Below are 18346 nucleotides of genomic sequence, written 5' to 3'. Positions count from 1 at the left end.
ATTGAATACTTCATTAAATCAAAGTTATTCTTATTTCTGTTATACATATATTTGAATTATCGTTTACTCTTGACGAATTCAAAATTTTCGTTTGCTCTTGACGTTTGTTCAGCAACCTAACCTTAATAATCGCGCGTGCGCAATATGGAATCATGCCTCAATGCTAATTTTTTAACAGTCGCTTTGTCAAGAAATCTTGAATGTATATTGGAAAAATAGTTTTTGATATTGGATAATTGATTCGCGTGGCACAACTAGTACGCAAAGCAAAAATATTTTAATAGTGATCCTCCCAATTTTTGGAGCTATGGCTGGCATTGTACCATTATCTGGAAGATCTGGTAGAAAACAATGGACATTGCATGGTAACGCAGCAATTTCACTTTCTATCTGTCGCTGAGACTTATGGTTTCTATTTTTTTTTTTGCAATTCAATGGCGCTATGGACTGATTTGAATGAAATTATGGTATTTTCGTAACGATGATGAATGACGAATAATTTTTCAAATTTTTTGCAAAAATGTCAATTAAATATTTTTACTCTTTTACAAAAACAAAATTTGACAGTTGCCAAATCAGAATAAACAATGATTAATAATATGATTTCAATGTGCAATAATGTCAAATGATTAAAGTATGTAAGAACAAATGAGTAACACCCAGTTGATTTCTTTTCACTATAAATAACAAAAGCATTGTTGTTTTATTAATTGAGGAGCAGAATTATAGTTCAATTGCATAATTTTAGATGGACCAAGAGGATCTCTTAGAAGATTACGGTCTCAACTGGCTGAAGATGGTTGTCCGGAATCTCAAGTAGTTTTAGCAAAGCAACTATTGGAAGAAAGATGTGGTAGCAATGCGCATTCTCATTTGTATTTCATTGAATACATTAATGTGTACATTATTGCAATATAAATTATGGATTTAGATTTAGATGTTGACAAAGAAGAAAATGCGAAATTGGGTGTATATTGGCTTACGAAAGCTTCAGAGCAAGGAAATTTGGAAGCAACAGATATTCTTAGAAAATGTTTAGCCACTGGCCGTGGTATCACACAACATAACTATTATGATGTCAAAAGTTGTCTTGATATGACCCAAGATGAAAAATTAGCCAGAAGAGCAGCAAGAGAAATGTTCACTAGGTATAAATAATTGAATTATAGAATTTAATAAAGTAATATATTTATGTGTAAATGTATAATGTATTTGATATTGTACAGTTTGTCAAATGGTGAGGATTTTATTACAACAGAGCAGTTACAAAAACGTATGAAAGATATAGCATCAAATTCATCTAGTGATAATTATTCTTGCTCGAACAATATAATACATAATAACTTACAAAAAGATATAAATGACATTTCAACTGATAATTTCCCTAAAAATGGGCTTCCTGATGAATGTACACCTAAAAAAGATGAAGATAAAGAAAATGATGTTCATGGTAAGGAAATATCTAGTATCTATATTATTTGATCTCTATTAATTATTTATTTATGGGATTATATTTTCTAGATTGGATGGATCATCAAGGAGAGAAAATTACAGAGGCAGCTCTGGTCTCTGCTGCTGCTAGCTATGCTCGTGGTATGCTCCCAATAGTGTCACATGCACTGTGTATGGTAGATCCATCTCAAATGGCTTTAGATACTATACCATTACTACAAAGGCCTCTCATCCATCCCCTTGCATCTTTGAAACGTTTATATGTTTGGTTAATTGAAACGTTAGGTCAAAGGGGAATGTCAATTAAGAAAATTTTTTTCACATCGAATATACACATACTATTACTTCTCTTGCTGTACTCATTATTTGGTACAGAAAGTCTCCTACTCTTTATACCAATGGCTCTATACTATTTATCTTTCATTGTTATGGTTGTCGCTACTTTTCAAATGTTACAGCGAAAACGCGAGTTCAATAATTTTCGTATTTGGTCCGGGTTGTTTCTCAGTTATTCGGGCGGGAATTTAAACCCCGATGAAGCAGAGTACCAATTCTGCTGTAAGAATCTCAAGCCTTATGGTCATTTTTTCCTTGCTTTACTCTTAAATTTAATGATCTATCCCATCATAGCTCATCAATGGACACCTCAGTCAGAATTCACTATCATAGCGGTTGCGTTAACATTGATAACATTGTTAAATTTTATATGGAAAGATTCATCCAAATTTCCAGATTTTTTAGCTCTCTTCAGTTTCGGTGTTCACGTCTTGGCAAAGTATCCATACGAAACAGATATCGTAGTTGCTCAGGGCTGGAGATTTCTAGATATAAGAGTCCCAACATTTGCTTCGTACGTTGTTGGTAACGGTATTGAATTTTGTTTGAATTTTCGTGCAGTTTTTTACCTCCTAATTCCAGCAGTTTTCGCAAAAATGGCTGCTCAAGATAATTGGCGAGGAACATATCAAACGTTAATACCCCATTGTGTTACTTTAAGTTGGTGGCAGATAGCAATCTTTAGTTCTCAAGGTGCAACATGGTACGGCTTAATTAGGGGTGCCTTAGCATTAGTTGGTATGGTTCTTTTCTTACCACTTGCTGGATTGGCTTCTATCATATTACCAATCGTAGCTGCTGCTAAGTATTTGTCAGAAAGCGATTTGGCAATGAGAATAGTTGTAACTACTTTACTGGGAGGAATGCCATTTCTTGCCTCTTGGTATTTAAGGAAAACTCGAACACCTAAACTTAATTGGGTAATTACTGTTGTTCAGGTAAGCATATCAACATGAAACAATCAAAGAAAAAACAACATACAAAAGTTTTATTTGCTATATACATTTTATAGTTGGTCATGGGTATTAGTGCTGGCATGTTCTTATCATGGCCAATGATAATGGAGTACAAACAAGAACCAGATACGTATGAAGGTGTTTCATCACTTTCATGGGAACAATATCAAAATCATTGTCATCAGCCTGCATGGGAAGAGCTGTCGTCTAAGGCACAGGTGCAAGTTGAATGTGCTAATTTGGAAGGAATATTAGTTTCATGGGAAGGTTACGTAACAGATATTAAGTTAAAATCAATAAAAAATAATATGGCTGCAATGTTTAACAAACTACCTGACGGTATTAGAGACACAGTTAGTTGCATGTATGGTGAACCATACATAAATAGTTGCGATTCAAGCGGCGAATTAAGACATGAAAAATGCAAACATTTTGCAAGTATTCAAAGGCGACGAAACAAATGTCACTTCCCTGCCTGGAATAAGTATGAATTTGAGATCTCGGTTAAAATGAAGAGTGGTATGTGGGGAAGCAATGCGGAAATTTTATTGAACGCGGATCACTCCTTCACTAATTTTAGTTTAAATATATATCCTGGTGATAAAATTTGGTTTTCCGGTACATTCCTGAACAGTGGTTTAGAAGATGAATCGTTACTCGGCGGATCTGAGCCTCATATTGAATTAGAAGAGATTGGTTGTCTCGCATGTCACTCTATTGATTTAAAATCTTACAAACGTTATAAATATCATATAACGGTTAGTTCCATTTTAAGTGATCTTTGTTTAGGTATAAAAACAGTCCTGAACTTTTTGTTGAATCCTATCGTAATGTTTAAATAGTTGCATTTTATGCGATCTATAAAATATACAGTATCAAATGTTCTGTGAAGTGTTAAGATAAAGTTGTTTACAACGAGATAAATTTCGATAGTATCTTGAACTTCCTTTCAAAGTATTATTAAGAGCAGCTAAGACATATTAATTGAACGACTTTATAAAGAAAGGAAACAAATACAGGAAAAAGACAAAGCTAGGAATGTAGAAGGAAAGAATTTACAGTGTTGTAAATATTAAGTCTCAGCATTTTTCTTCAAAAAGATATGAAAGTTTGGTTAATTATATAAAAGAAGATTCTCTCTCTCTCTCTCTCTCTATACAGTTATTTACTTTTCTATGATTAAATTTGAAATTATTTTTTAAATAATACATTAGATTTTTAAGAATATATTTTTTAACTACTTTTATCTATTATCTATAAAAGAAAAAACATATTTTGATGTTACCAAACACCTCAGGCATTAGAATTTCATTAAAAACTCATCAAGTATTTACGTCAAAGAGTACACTTATATGTATATACACGTATATTTTAAGATCGACATATTTTCATAAGTATTACTGCCAGTAATAGAGATAAATGCGCTTAATATTTTTCTATTCCGTTTTCGAAAAATCGAGAGGTGGAACCTTTTCGATTTTATTTTAACTTAATAGTAAAATATTGCAACTCTTTTTGTAATGCTAAATTTTTAATGGAAAATATCATCCGCATCTGCATAATGAATTCTATCAACATCTAAAAACGATATATGTAGTATAACAAATGTGATACGTGTACCTATATTATTGTTTCATTTCTTAGAACTCAATACCTTCACATAGATTTATGAAATTCGACGATGTTTCGAAATTAATTTAGTTGTTGAAATATCTTTACTTGTGTAAATGCTATGTGAATATTAATATGTATTTGAAGAAGTAGTAAAGATATATACTTGTATGATGTGTAGAAGTTAAAGATTGTTGTTAAATTGATGTTAAGTGTCTAGACTTTAAAAACATAAATGGTTAAAGAGTTTTATAACTGTCTAAAAGGAATGACAGTTACATTATATATCATATCAGGACAATAGTAAAAGATTGTAGCAGAAACAAAAGACAAATATAGATGTGCCTTGATGTTTTCTGTTCAAATAAATATGATTATTTATAATAAAATATATTTTAAGAAGCAAAAATATTGTCATATTAAATGTTTTGCTTGAGTCGCTTATAAACTTATAGGGAATATATTTTGATACGAAATACATATTTGTTTTTATTTATAATTTTTTGTTTTTTCTAAGATAATTGTTTTTACAATGTTTATAATTGTTGTATTTATTTTTCGTATTTGGCAACAAGTGAAGTACATTATTTTCACAAATAATAACATTACGTTTCTTAACAATTGTTTATTTGGAGATTTTGGTTCCCTTTATCTTTTGTATAAAACCGAGTTGCACAACACGAAATCACTCTAATCTCACATATTGATAATGATGCTTTTTTATGTACAAATATAAAATCTACACCGATAAAGTCATTTCAATCATACCGAATCCACAGATATAAAGATAGGTTAAAGTGAGGAAGAACGCTTTTGTAGAGAGGAATAATTCTTTCTAGAATTCGTTTTGCTATTCATAATATTGTAGTGATGTACGATGTTTCGCAGTAACGATGTGAATTGTGATATTACTTCAGAGAATTTATTCTTTTACTTTTGTCTCCTGTGATTAAATTATTGTAATTACTGAATTTCCAAACTAAAATTCATTTGAAGCATAAAATCGGTATGTTTAATTCTTACGCGAATAATTAAACTTATTTCTATAAAAAATGCATTGCAGCAACTGAGACAATGACATGAAAACTTTGGTAAAGGAACTTTGTATTGTTCATGATAAACATTATTGGAACTAGAATAGCGGATAGCATAATTCAACACGTCTTATGACTGCTGTAATCATTTATATATTATTACGATCCTTTGCTGTCGTTTTTTCATCAAAATACCTCTGGAACGATATTCTCAAAATCAGAGATAATATGTATGGATATTGTGTTTGTTATTCTAATATTAAGAGAAACAGTCTTATGAACACGTTATGACTACATCTTGTTTTTTTATAGAAAAAATATCCGATAGAAACGAGAAATCCAAAAGTAGAATAGTTTATATATAACACACTGTGATTTAATAAAAACGTTTCCTACTGTTTTCTTGATGCTTCTGATACCACATTATACCTATTACCACACAGGCAATTAATGCGAGCGCTACTATGAGCATTAAAAGGAAAAACATTATTCTACTTAATGCAGATTGTTTTGGATCATCCACGTGTTCTGTAAAGAGAGAATTGTATGATTAAAATGAATACAAGAATATTTCATCAAATACATTTTATACAACATTTATTACGTACCGCGAGGTGCATCAAAATATGCAGCCGATGGTAAAATATTGGATCTATCCTCTTGATCTCTTGGCTGGAATTGAAATGTGATGTATTGTCATAAATAACCATACACATTTAAGAATTGTTTAAAGTACTTAAAAAATACCACTTACATCATCTGGTAAATCTAATTCAAATAAACGAATGGATAATATATCATGATTATCGGATAAGTCTCCGGTTGTTGCCGAAATTCCAAAATAATATCCTGTAGGCAGCTTTATATCTTTCACAGAAAAGCACTCCTTCCATGCAGCTTTGTTTGAAAAGTCTGTGGAAACTATAATAAAACAACATGTTGGAAAACATTTACCAAAATATGACTATATATTATATTTTATATTTATTTTATGCATATTAAGCTGGTTTATTCCATGCTTATTACAAATAAGGAATAAAAATTATATAAATTTAACTAAATACATATAATACATAAGCAGATATTTTTTTATATATTTAGTTTATAAAACTTCATGCAAATTCGTCACTTGTTTAAATATAGGTATTGCAGGTATAATACATTTATTACATCTAATTATTTGCTTGCAATATTTTCAATGATATGTGAAATGAAGTAAACTGAAAAGATGACAAATAATATATGAAAAGATGAAAATATCACTTGCTGAAGTGGAGGCACTCCATGATGTAAGCCACAAGGCTTCAGGGTAAGACCTTACTGTAATGTCAATTTGTAGAATACCACATAAAATGATAGAATACATAGAAAGCATAGCTATAAACATCTATTTCAAGAAGAGTAAGATGAATATTATTAACATTGGGGATATTAGTTGAGTACAAATGAATGAAAAGGTTCATTTATTAGTAAAATACAGTATTGAAATACTCTTTTACTTAGTATATGTATAATGGGACGCTATACACAGTTACATGACAACATTTTTGTCATGCCCAAAAATATTCTATACTAATATGTACTTACCAGTTAATGTATCCCTTTCATATCTCATACTAATATGTGTATCATGTTCTAAATTTCGAAAGTTTGCTTCACAACCTGCAATTTGTGTATGTGTTCCATCACGATCATGATCGTAATGCAAAGAACCATTATTGACCATAGCAGAAATATAAGGATGTTGATGCTATAAAAACCAAAATAGTTATCATGATTTTGACATTTTTAATTTATAATATAACTAATGTTATATCATGTACATACATTGTGTGGACCATTATGATTGCTATATGTATCCAAAATTATAGCTAATCCTTGGAAATAATCTTGATTACCAAAAACAGGACCACTTTTCATCCTTTCTCTTGCATACCAAATTACAAAACCATCACCAAATAAATCTTTTCCTTTTCCATGAACTTTGAAATGAACTTGAAGCTCCCAATTTCTTACATGACATGGCTAAATAAACAAATGTCAGGGAAGCATTTCTATTAGGCTTCAATTGCACCATCCTGATAGTTTTAACTAAATAAAATCTTGTATGAATTTAAAAATGTGTGGAAAAAAATTGAAGCACAATTTTCTGTGATTTTGCTTTGTTAAATTACCAAAAAACTTGAAACTTACAACAGAATTCCATATGGCACCCTGTTTACTTTGTGAGTCTGGAGTTAATCTTATATAGTTATTCGTAACCATTGTACTACCCATAAAATCCCAATAAGGTATTGTCATTCCAGACCCTAAATACGTAAAATATTTAGATATATTAACATCAGGCTTTATCAATGTAATAAAATTACATTTTGTCTTTGTTATTGTTTATTTTACTAATGTAACCTCAAGCTTGCTATTATTATAGCATATATGTACATTTGAATCATATTCATCTCATTATAAATACAAAAATATGCACGTCATGACACGTTGTACCACAAACCGTAATCTCAACAAAACTATTCAAAATTCACAAACCTTGATATGGTCTGATCAAACAATGTTCTCGTTTCATATAGTCTTTTGTGTTCCATTCTGCTGTTACTAATTCCAATACACTAATTAATATCCAAAACGATAATACGTTCATTTTATATATTTCATACGAGCACAATAGTACTTCGAATACTAAACTAACAGTTATACTCTTCGATAATTATGACGCGTAATCTGTAAAACCAACTATCGGAATCATCAATTCCATGATTTTCGATATCCTGAAATTAGTCACTGAAGCTATTTAGTTAACAGTCAAAATTCAAATATTCCTTCACTATATCTAGATACTTTTATCGGTAAAAATCAGTGTTGCCATGTAATCCTAGTAACAAAAGGTACATAAAGACTATACCATAAAACGATTAGTATCATGTTTTTTTGCATTTTTTGAAATTTGAATATCTTCATACATATCTTTTAAAAAACATTGAAATTTACTGTTCATAATTATAAATAACTATAAATAGAGTGTATCTGAAAATAAAATTTGTTTACCTTCGGATAGACTGAATATTTCTGCATTTATGGAAAATTAAAAGGTGTAAATATTTTATTTATTACACGAAACAAATCCTTATTTAAGTTTCACTTTTTAAATCATTTGATAAAAAAATAAATGCATGAATATCCACAGCCTAATAATCAAATATCAATGAACATTTGAAATAAGCAAACATAGTCAATTTTATCCTATTATCAAGTTGTATTTTATGATTTGTATAGTCTTTGTTTTTCCTTATTTACATATTTATGTATTTAAAGTTAGAGAACAGTAATTATAAACATTATATATATTATATAGTTATACAAATTTTCTCTTAATATTATAACATTTTTCTATTTACGCGTATTAGTTTTTACCATCTACTATTTACATGATATGTTTTTATAGTAAGTATAGTTAGTGCATCTTAAATTAGTGTTTTTTTAACATATTACAAAATAATATTCAATATTCTGAACTATATATAATATAATATATAAATATAGAAAAACATACTACATATTATATATCAATCGATTAATTTTAACTCATAAATCACAATATATACTACGTAGAACTTCATGAAATATGACTTTGCCATGTAGTGTGCCAGAAATATGTCTAATCCTTTCATTTAAGTGCATGTTTTATATAAAACGGGACCAACGCGGCAAACGACAGCAGCGCTGCGCCATACTCGTGTCGGATTGCGTTATTTGTCAACGGAATTTACCGCTAGTATCGAAGTAAGGAATAAAGTAGCCGGTCGTGAGTGTGTGCACGTGTATGGTTAGCGTACGGCGTTGACACTTTCCTCTGAATACGTATCTCCGCTGGATCAGTTACGTAAAATATCTTAATCCAATTAAGAAGTTCCAGAGCGATAGTGACTCGAAAACTAGCGATAAATTTGTATGGGTTGTCGAGGTGGCTGTTTCGACGTGATCTTGGCGCGTACATTTACACGGTCTCGAAATCAAGCAGCGTATTACATGGCGTCTGTGTGAATCATGTACGCTAATTCTTAAGTTACGATATATTATTGCGTCTTGCGATGTGCTTTTCGAATAATATTCTATACTCAAGTACGTAATGTTATAAGTGAACGGGCAACAAAACTAAAGACACAGAAATAGAGAAAAAGAACGATCGAGATATATATCTGTAGGTAAAAGGCAAAGTAAAGGCACAGGTAGATAAACTCGGTCTTCCGTAACTAAACGACAGGGGCTTGTTGCATTTACGTGGGTGAGGGTAGACCTACGAAAAAGGGCGTGGAAAGATTAAACGAGTTAAATAGCCAAGACGTAAACGTACGCTAACATTATGGGTAAGACGCCAAAGAAGGCGACACCTGGGGGCGATGAGAGGAATTTGTACAATCGGAGACTGAAGGCAACGACCGCGCCGCCAAATCCTTCTGAAACTAGCTTGCGCAAGAGACAGCACAAATCCAAGATTTCGAACAGGTTTGTAAAACCAATCAGCCCAGCGAACAACAAGTTTATCCATAGTTTCTCTGTTTAGTCTTCTCGCTTGTTAGTACCTCCTTTTTCTCATTCTGTCTCATTCGAGTTATTCGAGTTAAACGCGTCTCGAGTATAACAAATCTTTTTTTGATCGTCTTTCTACACACGTCGCCGGACACACTGCCGCCTGTGGATAATCTTTCTTTGATGCTACGTGTTTTTTTTTCTTTGAAATATCCGAGACAAGTGTTACCCAATTTTGTCAGAAGATAAACATTGATATCTTATAAACGTTTCATAGATTGAGACTTTTTATATTTTCTCATATATTTTTTCGAATTTCTCAACTCTCACAATCAGTTGATTTACGTATGTAAACTAAGCTACACAAATTGCGAACAAATTTATTGAGAAAATTGATGAAATATTTGTTGTATGACTATAAGCTAGAAATAATTGGGAATAAATGGGCAAATAGGCGAAAACGTATAGGTCTAAGGTTTGTTAAATAGATACAGGGGAGAAACTTTGGTTTAGCTGCTTTGTCAAGTTTTTTTTTTTTTTGGATCAGTACCTCTCATCACCTCCAGAATTTCTTGCTCTGTGGAGATTGATTATAAATATCCATATAATTCTTTTCTAATGATTTTGAACATTGCATACTTTTATTTCAGATCTAAATTGAATACCTTAATAAAGAGAGTATCACATAATCAAAGGAAAAACTTTAAAGTGAGTTTAATCATTTCTTATCTTCTTTATATTCTATTATCTTATATCTAACATTATTTCTTTATATCTAATATCACTTTAAGCCTTGTCATTAATCTTCTAATTCTTAATCATTTAAAAATCTTCAAATGTTAACTCATTTGCTAAATATGTGGAATATTATGTTTGTTATAGAGCAAAATTCAGGAGCCAATGAAAGTTGAATTAGAACATTCTGCAAAACAGGGAACAGGAAATCCAGATAAAACAGCTGGAAGCTCTAAGGAAAAAAAATCAATTGTTTCACAACAAAGTGAAGAATCAAACTCTGCAAAGATGCAGCCAGAATCAGAAGAAGCAGATCCAAAGCTAAATCCAACTGTACAGGTGGAATATACTAAAGATGATAGTTTTAAAGATACACAGGAATCTGATAAGGAGTATGTTAGTGATACTCCTTCCGAATCCATTTCAGTGTTGAAAACACAGGATGATTTGGAAAATGCAGAAGTAATGGTTGAGAAAGAGCAATTGGAATGCCAGAAGGAAGCAAGCAATTCTGATAAAAATCAAGAAGGTTGCCAGGAGAACAATCTAAATTTACAATTTGAAATAGAAAATAATATAGAAAACACAATTACAGAAAAGACAGACAATGTAGATTTAAAAAAGGAAAATGATGAAAAATGCCCTCCCGAACAGGAGATGACAAAAGACGACATACATGAGAAGGAAGACTTGCAAAGCGAATCTCAAACCGACACGGAAAGTAATTCGGCAGATGTCATAGAGTTCACAACGTCGGAAATATCTGAAGCATCTGAAATTTTATCACAGAATGATGTCGAGAAGGAAAAGGAAAAGGAAATGGCCGAGGAAAGCATCAGCAAGAATATATCGTTCGTTTCGTACGATCCTTCGATAATGTTGAAGGACGTGCAGATTAAGTTGAACGATTGTTTAAAAGAGAATTCGAAGTTATTCGACACGAGTAACGCTAGTCACAGTATGTCGAGCCAGCCGCCGAAGGATATGTCCTTCGGGAAGACGCTGAGAAGCATTTCTGGCCGGCGTTCTCTCAGCAGAATGCGTCACGTGACTTTACGCGAGTATAGGTACTCGCCGAGCGATTCGATGTTCGTCAATACGTCGAGCGCATCGTTGCCGCAGGACGAAGCAATGGATTTTAAGATTCTTCGTTATAGTACCGATTTATCTGACACACTTTCTACCACAAATGGTAGTTCGAGCGAAAGAAAACGAAAACTTGACACCGAAGACTGGAATTCTATGAAAAAGCAGAAAACTGATACTGAGAACAGCTTGTTACATAGTCCTATCAGTTTATTGAAAGGGTTACGCAAGCCTATACAAGTTTCTACCCCGGTTTCAGACTTGAAATTTAAGACTGGTAGATTGGAACTGGACGAGAATAGTAAACCAGCAAACGAAGGTAGCAAAAAATGGTGTGCTATCATGTAAATTACCATCGAATCGCACCATTGATGAAAAAGAGTTTTATATATCTTTTCACACGAAGGCAGCGATTCGTGCCATCCCATGCGTCTTCACAAACATACTAGGTACATACATGCGTTAACATATTATCGAGTTATAACGCTGAATTATTTTTCTTTAATAGCGTAAAGAGAACATGTTTTTTCATTTATTCGTATCTGTTTCTATGTTTGTTCTTCTTCCTTTTTACGGAAATATATTTATAGCACCGTACTTTTTCTAAAGCATTTTTACTCTTCATACGAGTTACATACGTATAATAGACCGTGCAATTCTACACTTCAGAGGCTCATGAAAAGACATCGCGTTCTTAATGAATAATCTTTTAAACTTTGACTATATATATTATGTGTATATTATTAAGTCTTATATTTGTAACTAGCGGTCGAGTATATTTTATACAAACAACAGAATGTAATTATAGGAAATATGTAATGGTAGAATTCCCCTTCTCGTCACTTGAAAAAGCTATTTCATCGAATAGGAAATTTACGGTATATAATCATACAATGGATAAGATATATTTTTCGAATATGCTATATATCGTTCGCGTGGATTAGTTTGATCGCATCGATCGATTCTCGTTTATGTACAAGATAACATTGTTCGCGAGTCAACGGAAAAATAAATCACACTTTTTTCTTTGTCCGTTTCGTCCGCTTCAGTTTACATATTATAAGAGATACGATGCAACAAATTATTTTACTTTTTAACGTTATAAAGTATATTTTCTTACAGTGTAGACGTAAGTCGATTAGCATCAGAGAATACATTTTTTAGGAGGGATAAGTTTACGTTTCGATGAACGAGGTAACTAAGTCAATTGGAAACTTGAGGGTATTGTATAAAATACCCTGTTTACCGTGTGCGTCCGTTTGTCGAAGCAATTCTAGAGCTTACATACTTTTTATCGCGGAATTCACGAAAATCTCAAACTAACGAGATCGTAGTGGCAATTTTACATATTTATATAGGATAAATCATTGTTGCGAGATAGCTCGTATTTTATGGACAGCGCTTGCCATGTTCAGCGATGAAGCTAAAAATATTTAAAAATATTAGATTTGTCAATCAACGTCGAATAAATTTCCCTACGAAGGCCACAATCGAAAACATCGTAAGTCACATAATTCCTTCCTTTTATGGAACAATTTTAGGACTCGATCTATTTTCAATCGATTCTATATAAAAAGATCTACTTTTGTATTTGATTTTAGAATTAAATGTGTTCTTCTCTTGAACATGTAAAAGGTATCAACTAAATTAAGATACAGCGGCTAAATCAATATTCAAAGTGCTTACATCATCTATCAGATTATTTCCATTTTTAAATATCCCATATCAAAATGCATTTTTTTGTCACTAAGTGGGATAAAAATCAGAAAATCAAGTAGCATAGGTTTACTACATTTTTTCCTGTGTGGTCTTCATTCGGTGGATTGAAAGTCATAGTAGTATAAGTCAAGATTTTGGAAATTTGGACCTGTTCCAATCTTTCAAAGTGTCATTTCTCTAGCTTCATAATTAATCAGATATTAATTTTATTTTCTAGAGCGACGACTTGATACAATGTGAACTTCTTGAAAAAGATAAATGCAGCACACGTTATTTTGTTTGAAAAGTAGCAGTACATTGACTTATACTACAAAGGATTCGAAACGACTTGGAAGGAAATCGCGTGCGATTCCACAGCTCGTCGCTGTCCGTGAAGCGCGCTCGATACTGTTCTTTGTTGAACGATTGATTGTCGATTGTTATGTAGATGGGACAATGCGAAACATTTGAGATCGAAAGTTTATTAAATTCGATGTAAATACTCGAGACTCGACGGAGCTCGCGTTATTACGTGTTGCGAGTACGAAACTGTCGAGTGTTTCGACCAAAGCCGTAAAGCTCACTTTTTACCATTACATGTACGGTAAATACACAGAAATACATAGATAGATACGTATGACGTATTTTTCAAACTGCTCTCCATGACATTTTTTTGATCGAATAACAGAGGCACGTTCATCTTCTACGTAGAAATTCATATGCTCATACTTCAAGTGCAACTGTTGAAATTCATCAGGGCCAAACACGTAATCACTCCATGCACTTTTCTACATGTTACATTAAGCGAGAACACAAACAGGAAAGATTGAAACCATGTATGAATAATGTATATAGAAAATGAGATTTATAATAAACCTTGGAAATCTGAGAGACTAGTCGTTACGGTACTTTAACCTCGGCTCTCTCCGTATACCGTGTTTTCAAGTACACGCGTTAACTCGCCGGAATGCAACCTGACAGCTGCAATCGAGTCAGTTACTTTGATACTATACGCTTAACGCGTTGACTGCCACGCGAATTTCATACATTTTATTCTGCGAGCCTCGATGGATTAAAATATGACGACTCCGCTTCTTATTAATTTTTTTATTTCATTACTTAAGTGAACGTTTAAGTTCACATTAAGTTTTCATTACTTAATACGCAATTTTTAGGGAACAACCGATTAGCTTGCATAAGCTTATTTATCGGAGAAGCCGATTATGGCAAATAATGGTAAATTCCGATATAAATTTTAAAAGACAGTCGTTCATTATCACATAGGTATCGTCAGTTTTTTGTACATTTCAATTTATAGAATCGATATCAGTGTGCCTTCTGAACGACTCGTGTACTGCACTATGACATTGCATTTTTTCCAAAATTATTATTAATTATTGTATTTGCACGCCTTCTCTCCAACAACATTTTTCGCTCTGTGACATTTATCTTACTTTAATCGTTTTTGAAAGTTCAGAAAAGTTACGCGAGTCATTGATAACCACCGTGGCAGCCAATCTGTTAAAGGATAACAACGCTGCGCCTTAAACGAATTGGCTCGCATTCCTTGCGAGTTTGCTCAGGATAATTTCGAAATGTTTGAAACGCACGGGGCCTCGTATTTGTTCGAGAACTTATTGTACGTGCTTGCAGGCTCGTTAAGAATTTATCGCAGCTCGGCGTTAATCGTCGCATTAATCGCCGGCTTTTAGGGCCACTGTATATTTCTCTGGACTGCTTTCTGTTTCGTGCTAATCGTGTTTCAAACGAAACTTTCTTACCTAACTCTTAATCGCTAGGATCGTTTCCGGTTTTTAGTATTAGAACGGAGGACAAAGTATACCACCGTTCGTAAGTATTTGGACGTTTGCTGCAATACAATCGAAAGATTTATATTTTTATTAAGTTTCCGAAGTTGTAATTAGATCGCAGATTTTTAGAACGATTTTATACGTTCACAGGAATTTTCAAATTTCAAGAATGCACGTAACACGCGACGATATTCAAAGTATAATATTTTTTATAATATTTAGTGGACGAGGTAAATTTATACGTAGACCCCATTTGTTTAATTAGGTTTATAAAAGTATGCGTTTGCATAACAATCCGTAGCCTAGTTGTAACAGAAAAGACGACTCTCTACCGTTAATTCTGTAATCCTTGTCATAATTAAGATTATAAATGTTCTATTAAATTTAATCCTTAGAACAATCAAAGGAAATTACGTTACTGTTATTATTGCAATTTCACGACAGAGAGGGAGAGAGAGAGAGAGAGAGAGATAGTACAATATTTCTTATTTCAGAACTCAATAACGTTAAACAAATGTAATTAAAATTATTGACTGTATGAAATTATTATTTGCAATGATTACAAATAACGTTTCAATGGTATTATTACAGAATAACGATATTAAAACAAATTCCCGTGGAATGAAAACTAAAGTACACAGTATCTGTATTTACTTATAATGAATGGTTTTACCGGTCCACATAAACGTATAAAAATATATGCTGGTGGTGTTTCGAAATTGTTTTAAAATCACTGAACTTAGGCACCTGCACATAATTACTTTTCATTCAATTGCGGCTTTTTTCTTTTATTTATACTAATTAATATCAACTATCGTTTTCATCACTATCCATTAACTATACATGTTTGACCGAGATAAGATGGTAAGCCAAGATTAGATTAAAGAGTTTTATTCGCAATAATGTGAAAGTTTCAAATACTTATGGACATGGAATTAGGTGATCGTTAAACGCTAATCCAATACAGCTTAAGTTTAAGCAATGGCGATATTCATTAGAAGACAAAAGCATTAACTTTCTTATACGAGACGGTGTATTTATTTAAGTACATTAACCCACTAAGGGCAAACGTTTGCGTTAACGTTAAGTTTTCATTTAAAACGTTTCTTCTGTCAATTTACATCATTGAATTCTATTTTTCTATTCCCCTTTCATCTTCTAGCTACATCCCAGTATCTTTTCGAATAAATCGAAGTACAGTACAAGTTTGACTATCCAAACTCACGCTGTCCGAGTAACATTTTTCTCGTCGTTTCTATGAGAAAAGATTGTTTATTTTCGATGAATTTATTGGATAAAAAAATAATACCAAAAGTTTGGGAGTATAAAAATGCAACAATTTCTTGCATTTACAATCTCTATTTTTCAATCGTCTTTACAAAGGATCAACATTATTATACGTATATTCAAATGTTCCAAGAATTGATCGTTGTATAGATTTGCATAGCTCTGTACTTTTGTACATTCTTCAATAATATTCCGTATACGTAATTTTTACACTTACTTCGCTATGCGGTTTCTAATGGATTAACTACGCCCAGAATTACTATGCTCGACGTATAGCTCCACTCACGAAATGATTTATCGCGAGATTTAAAGCGCTTATATGATCTGATTACCCTCGCAAAAAAAAATGGACTGCCCTACGCGAAGAGGATCGCAAGAGAGACATTTTTCCTCGAGTTTTCTCCGCATTATATCAACGACGAGGGGAAGATATCGCAGCGCGCTCGTGTAAAGAATTCGAAAGTTCAAGAACCGACAAGTTTCGCCATGTGGTTGCCTGCTACCGACTTGATACATCGATATTTCCAAAGCATCTGTGGCTACTATTCCTCGTCTAATACAAAATCTCAGCGATACCCCAGGGCAGTTACGGTTTCTTTCGAGGGTGGAGCATCTGACGCGAGAAAAGTTTTACGGACAGTTTCCTGGTAACTTCTGATTCTAGGTGGAAGTAACCGTGCAACGCGACTCGATGTTGAAGTGCACGACAGATATTTTTGCAATTATTCATGGACGCATCGACGACATTGACAAAGCCGCGTTTCTTCTGGATGTGAGTTTGAGTTTTGAATTGAAACATACTCGTAGAGTAGTTCATAAAGATATTCGAACACTTAGCATACAAATTTTTATGAATATATATATCAAACGTTTTATAGGAAACGTTTTGAAATTTCATTAACACCGCGACACCTAACTGTGGCATGACGAATTTCGTTTGTGGGAAGTGTCAATTTTTTATGGGCTTTTGTGGGAAATTGTGGGCAACGAACTTCATTTCGCGGGCTGGCGAATTTCGCTCGCGGGAAGTGTCAATTTCTTGTGGGTTTTGTGAGAAATTTGTGGGAAATGAATTGCGTCTTGTGGATAATTCGCAGGAACTCAATTTCATTTTGTGGGGATAACTTTTCTTTGTGGAAAATGATACGATGTTGGATGTAGGGTATAGAAACGTACGTATAATATCATGATAAGTTGCTACTTATGAATGTACTTACCTTATTAAGTATGAAAGATGAAGTATTGGTTACAGGATGTATGATATAGGATGTGAGATAAGATGTATGAAGTATGGAATATGGAATAGAAATGTGAATTATGAAATGGGTTTGGGATAATGCATATGGAATAGTGAATGCACGATACAGGATAAGTGTGTGTAATAGCATGGAAAGTTTCAACTTATGATACCTTATTGAGTATGGAGAATGAAGTATCGGTTGCAGGATGCATGATATAGGATGTGAGATAAGATGTATGAAGTATGGAATATGGAATAGAAATGTGAATTATGAAATGGGTTTGGGATAATGCATATGGGATAGTGAATGCATGATACAGGATAAGTGTGTATAATATCATGATAAGTTGCTACTTATGAATGTACTTACCTTATTAAGTATGAAAGATGAAGTATTGGTTACAGGATGTATGATATAGGATGTGAGATAAGATATATGAAGTACGGAATATGGAATAGAAATGTGAATTATGAAATGGGTTTGGGATAACGCATATGGGATAATGAATGCATGATACAGGATAAGTGTGTATAATAGCATGGGAAGTTTCAACTTATGAG

General features: G+C 32.7%; 3 protein-coding genes across 5 annotated transcripts; 2 read left to right on the top strand and 1 right to left on the bottom strand.

Moving 5' to 3' along the window:
* The first annotated feature begins 146 nt into the window (after window positions 1-146).
* Window positions 147-3891, top strand: LOC117230737 (wolframin). Its single transcript, XM_033488458.1, has 6 exons — window positions 147-365; window positions 749-853; window positions 932-1148; window positions 1227-1450; window positions 1522-2726; window positions 2801-3891. The coding sequence occupies exons 1-6, from the start codon at window positions 308-310 to the stop codon at window positions 3584-3586; spliced, it is 2595 nt and encodes an 864-aa protein (XP_033344349.1). The 5' UTR covers window positions 147-307; the 3' UTR covers window positions 3587-3891.
* Window positions 3892-5215: 1324 nt separating this feature from the next.
* Window positions 5216-8186, bottom strand: LOC117230739 (vesicular integral-membrane protein VIP36). The gene is made up of 7 exons (XM_033488463.1): window positions 7931-8186; window positions 7583-7698; window positions 7217-7414; window positions 6977-7139; window positions 6144-6310; window positions 5998-6061; window positions 5216-5917 (listed from the first exon to the last, which is right to left on the bottom strand). The coding sequence occupies exons 1-7, from the start codon at window positions 8040-8042 to the stop codon at window positions 5766-5768; spliced, it is 972 nt and encodes a 323-aa protein (XP_033344354.1). The 5' UTR covers window positions 8043-8186; the 3' UTR covers window positions 5216-5765.
* Window positions 8187-9110: 924 nt separating this feature from the next.
* On the top strand, window positions 9111-14340 carry LOC117230592 (rho-associated protein kinase 2-like). Of its 3 annotated transcripts, none has more exons than XM_033488185.1 (3): window positions 9111-9599; window positions 10579-10636; window positions 10811-14340. In XM_033488185.1, the coding sequence occupies exon 3, from the start codon at window positions 10829-10831 to the stop codon at window positions 12095-12097; it is 1269 nt and encodes a 422-aa protein (XP_033344076.1). In that variant the 5' UTR covers window positions 9111-9599; window positions 10579-10636; window positions 10811-10828; the 3' UTR covers window positions 12098-14340. The 3 variants fall into 3 exon arrangements, with proteins under 3 accessions (XP_033344076.1, XP_033344075.1, XP_033344074.1); XM_033488184.1 differs by having other exon boundaries at window positions 9112-9765; XM_033488183.1 differs by having other exon boundaries at window positions 9115-9904.
* Window positions 14341-18346: the final 4006 nt, after the last annotated feature.

Source organism: Bombus vosnesenskii, unplaced genomic scaffold (assembly GCF_011952255.1).
Source record: "Bombus vosnesenskii isolate JDL3184/JDL3185 unplaced genomic scaffold, Bvos_JDL3184-5_v1.1 scf7180000013267, whole genome shotgun sequence".
In the NCBI taxonomy this organism is placed as follows: domain Eukaryota; kingdom Metazoa; phylum Arthropoda; class Insecta; order Hymenoptera; family Apidae; genus Bombus; species Bombus vosnesenskii.
The sequence above is the reverse complement of the archived record's forward strand: the minus strand, read 5'-3'. Positions and strand labels throughout refer to the sequence as shown.

What these genes read in the sequence shown, in the direction of transcription:
- LOC117230739 (XM_033488463.1), bottom strand. Translation starts at nt 8,042, where the DNA reads ATGAACGTATTATCGTTTTGGATATTAATTAGTGTATTGGAATTAGTA. An exon ending in TTTGATCAGACCATATCAAG is followed by an intron (nt 7,699 to 7,930) that starts GTTTGTGAATTT and finishes TTACGTATTTAG; the next exon opens with GGTCTGGAATGACAATACCT. An exon ending in TGAAAGGGATACATTAACTG is followed by an intron (nt 6,311 to 6,976) that starts GTAAGTACATAT and finishes GTTTTATTATAG; the next exon opens with TTTCCACAGACTTTTCAAAC.
- LOC117230737 (XM_033488458.1), top strand. Translation starts at nt 308, where the DNA reads ATGGCTGGCATTGTACCATTATCTGGAAGATCTGGTAGAAAACAATGG. An exon ending in GCAAGAGAAATGTTCACTAG is followed by an intron (nt 1,149 to 1,226) that starts GTATAAATAATT and finishes GATATTGTACAG; the next exon opens with TTTGTCAAATGGTGAGGATT. An exon ending in TAAAGAAAATGATGTTCATG is followed by an intron (nt 1,451 to 1,521) that starts GTAAGGAAATAT and finishes TATATTTTCTAG; the next exon opens with ATTGGATGGATCATCAAGGA.
- LOC117230592 (XM_033488183.1), top strand. Translation starts at nt 9,762, where the DNA reads ATGGGTAAGACGCCAAAGAAGGCGACACCTGGGGGCGATGAGAGGAAT. An exon ending in AAATCCAAGATTTCGAACAG is followed by an intron (nt 9,905 to 10,578) that starts GTTTGTAAAACC and finishes CTTTTATTTCAG; the next exon opens with ATCTAAATTGAATACCTTAA. An exon ending in ATCAAAGGAAAAACTTTAAA is followed by an intron (nt 10,637 to 10,810) that starts GTGAGTTTAATC and finishes TGTTTGTTATAG; the next exon opens with AGCAAAATTCAGGAGCCAAT.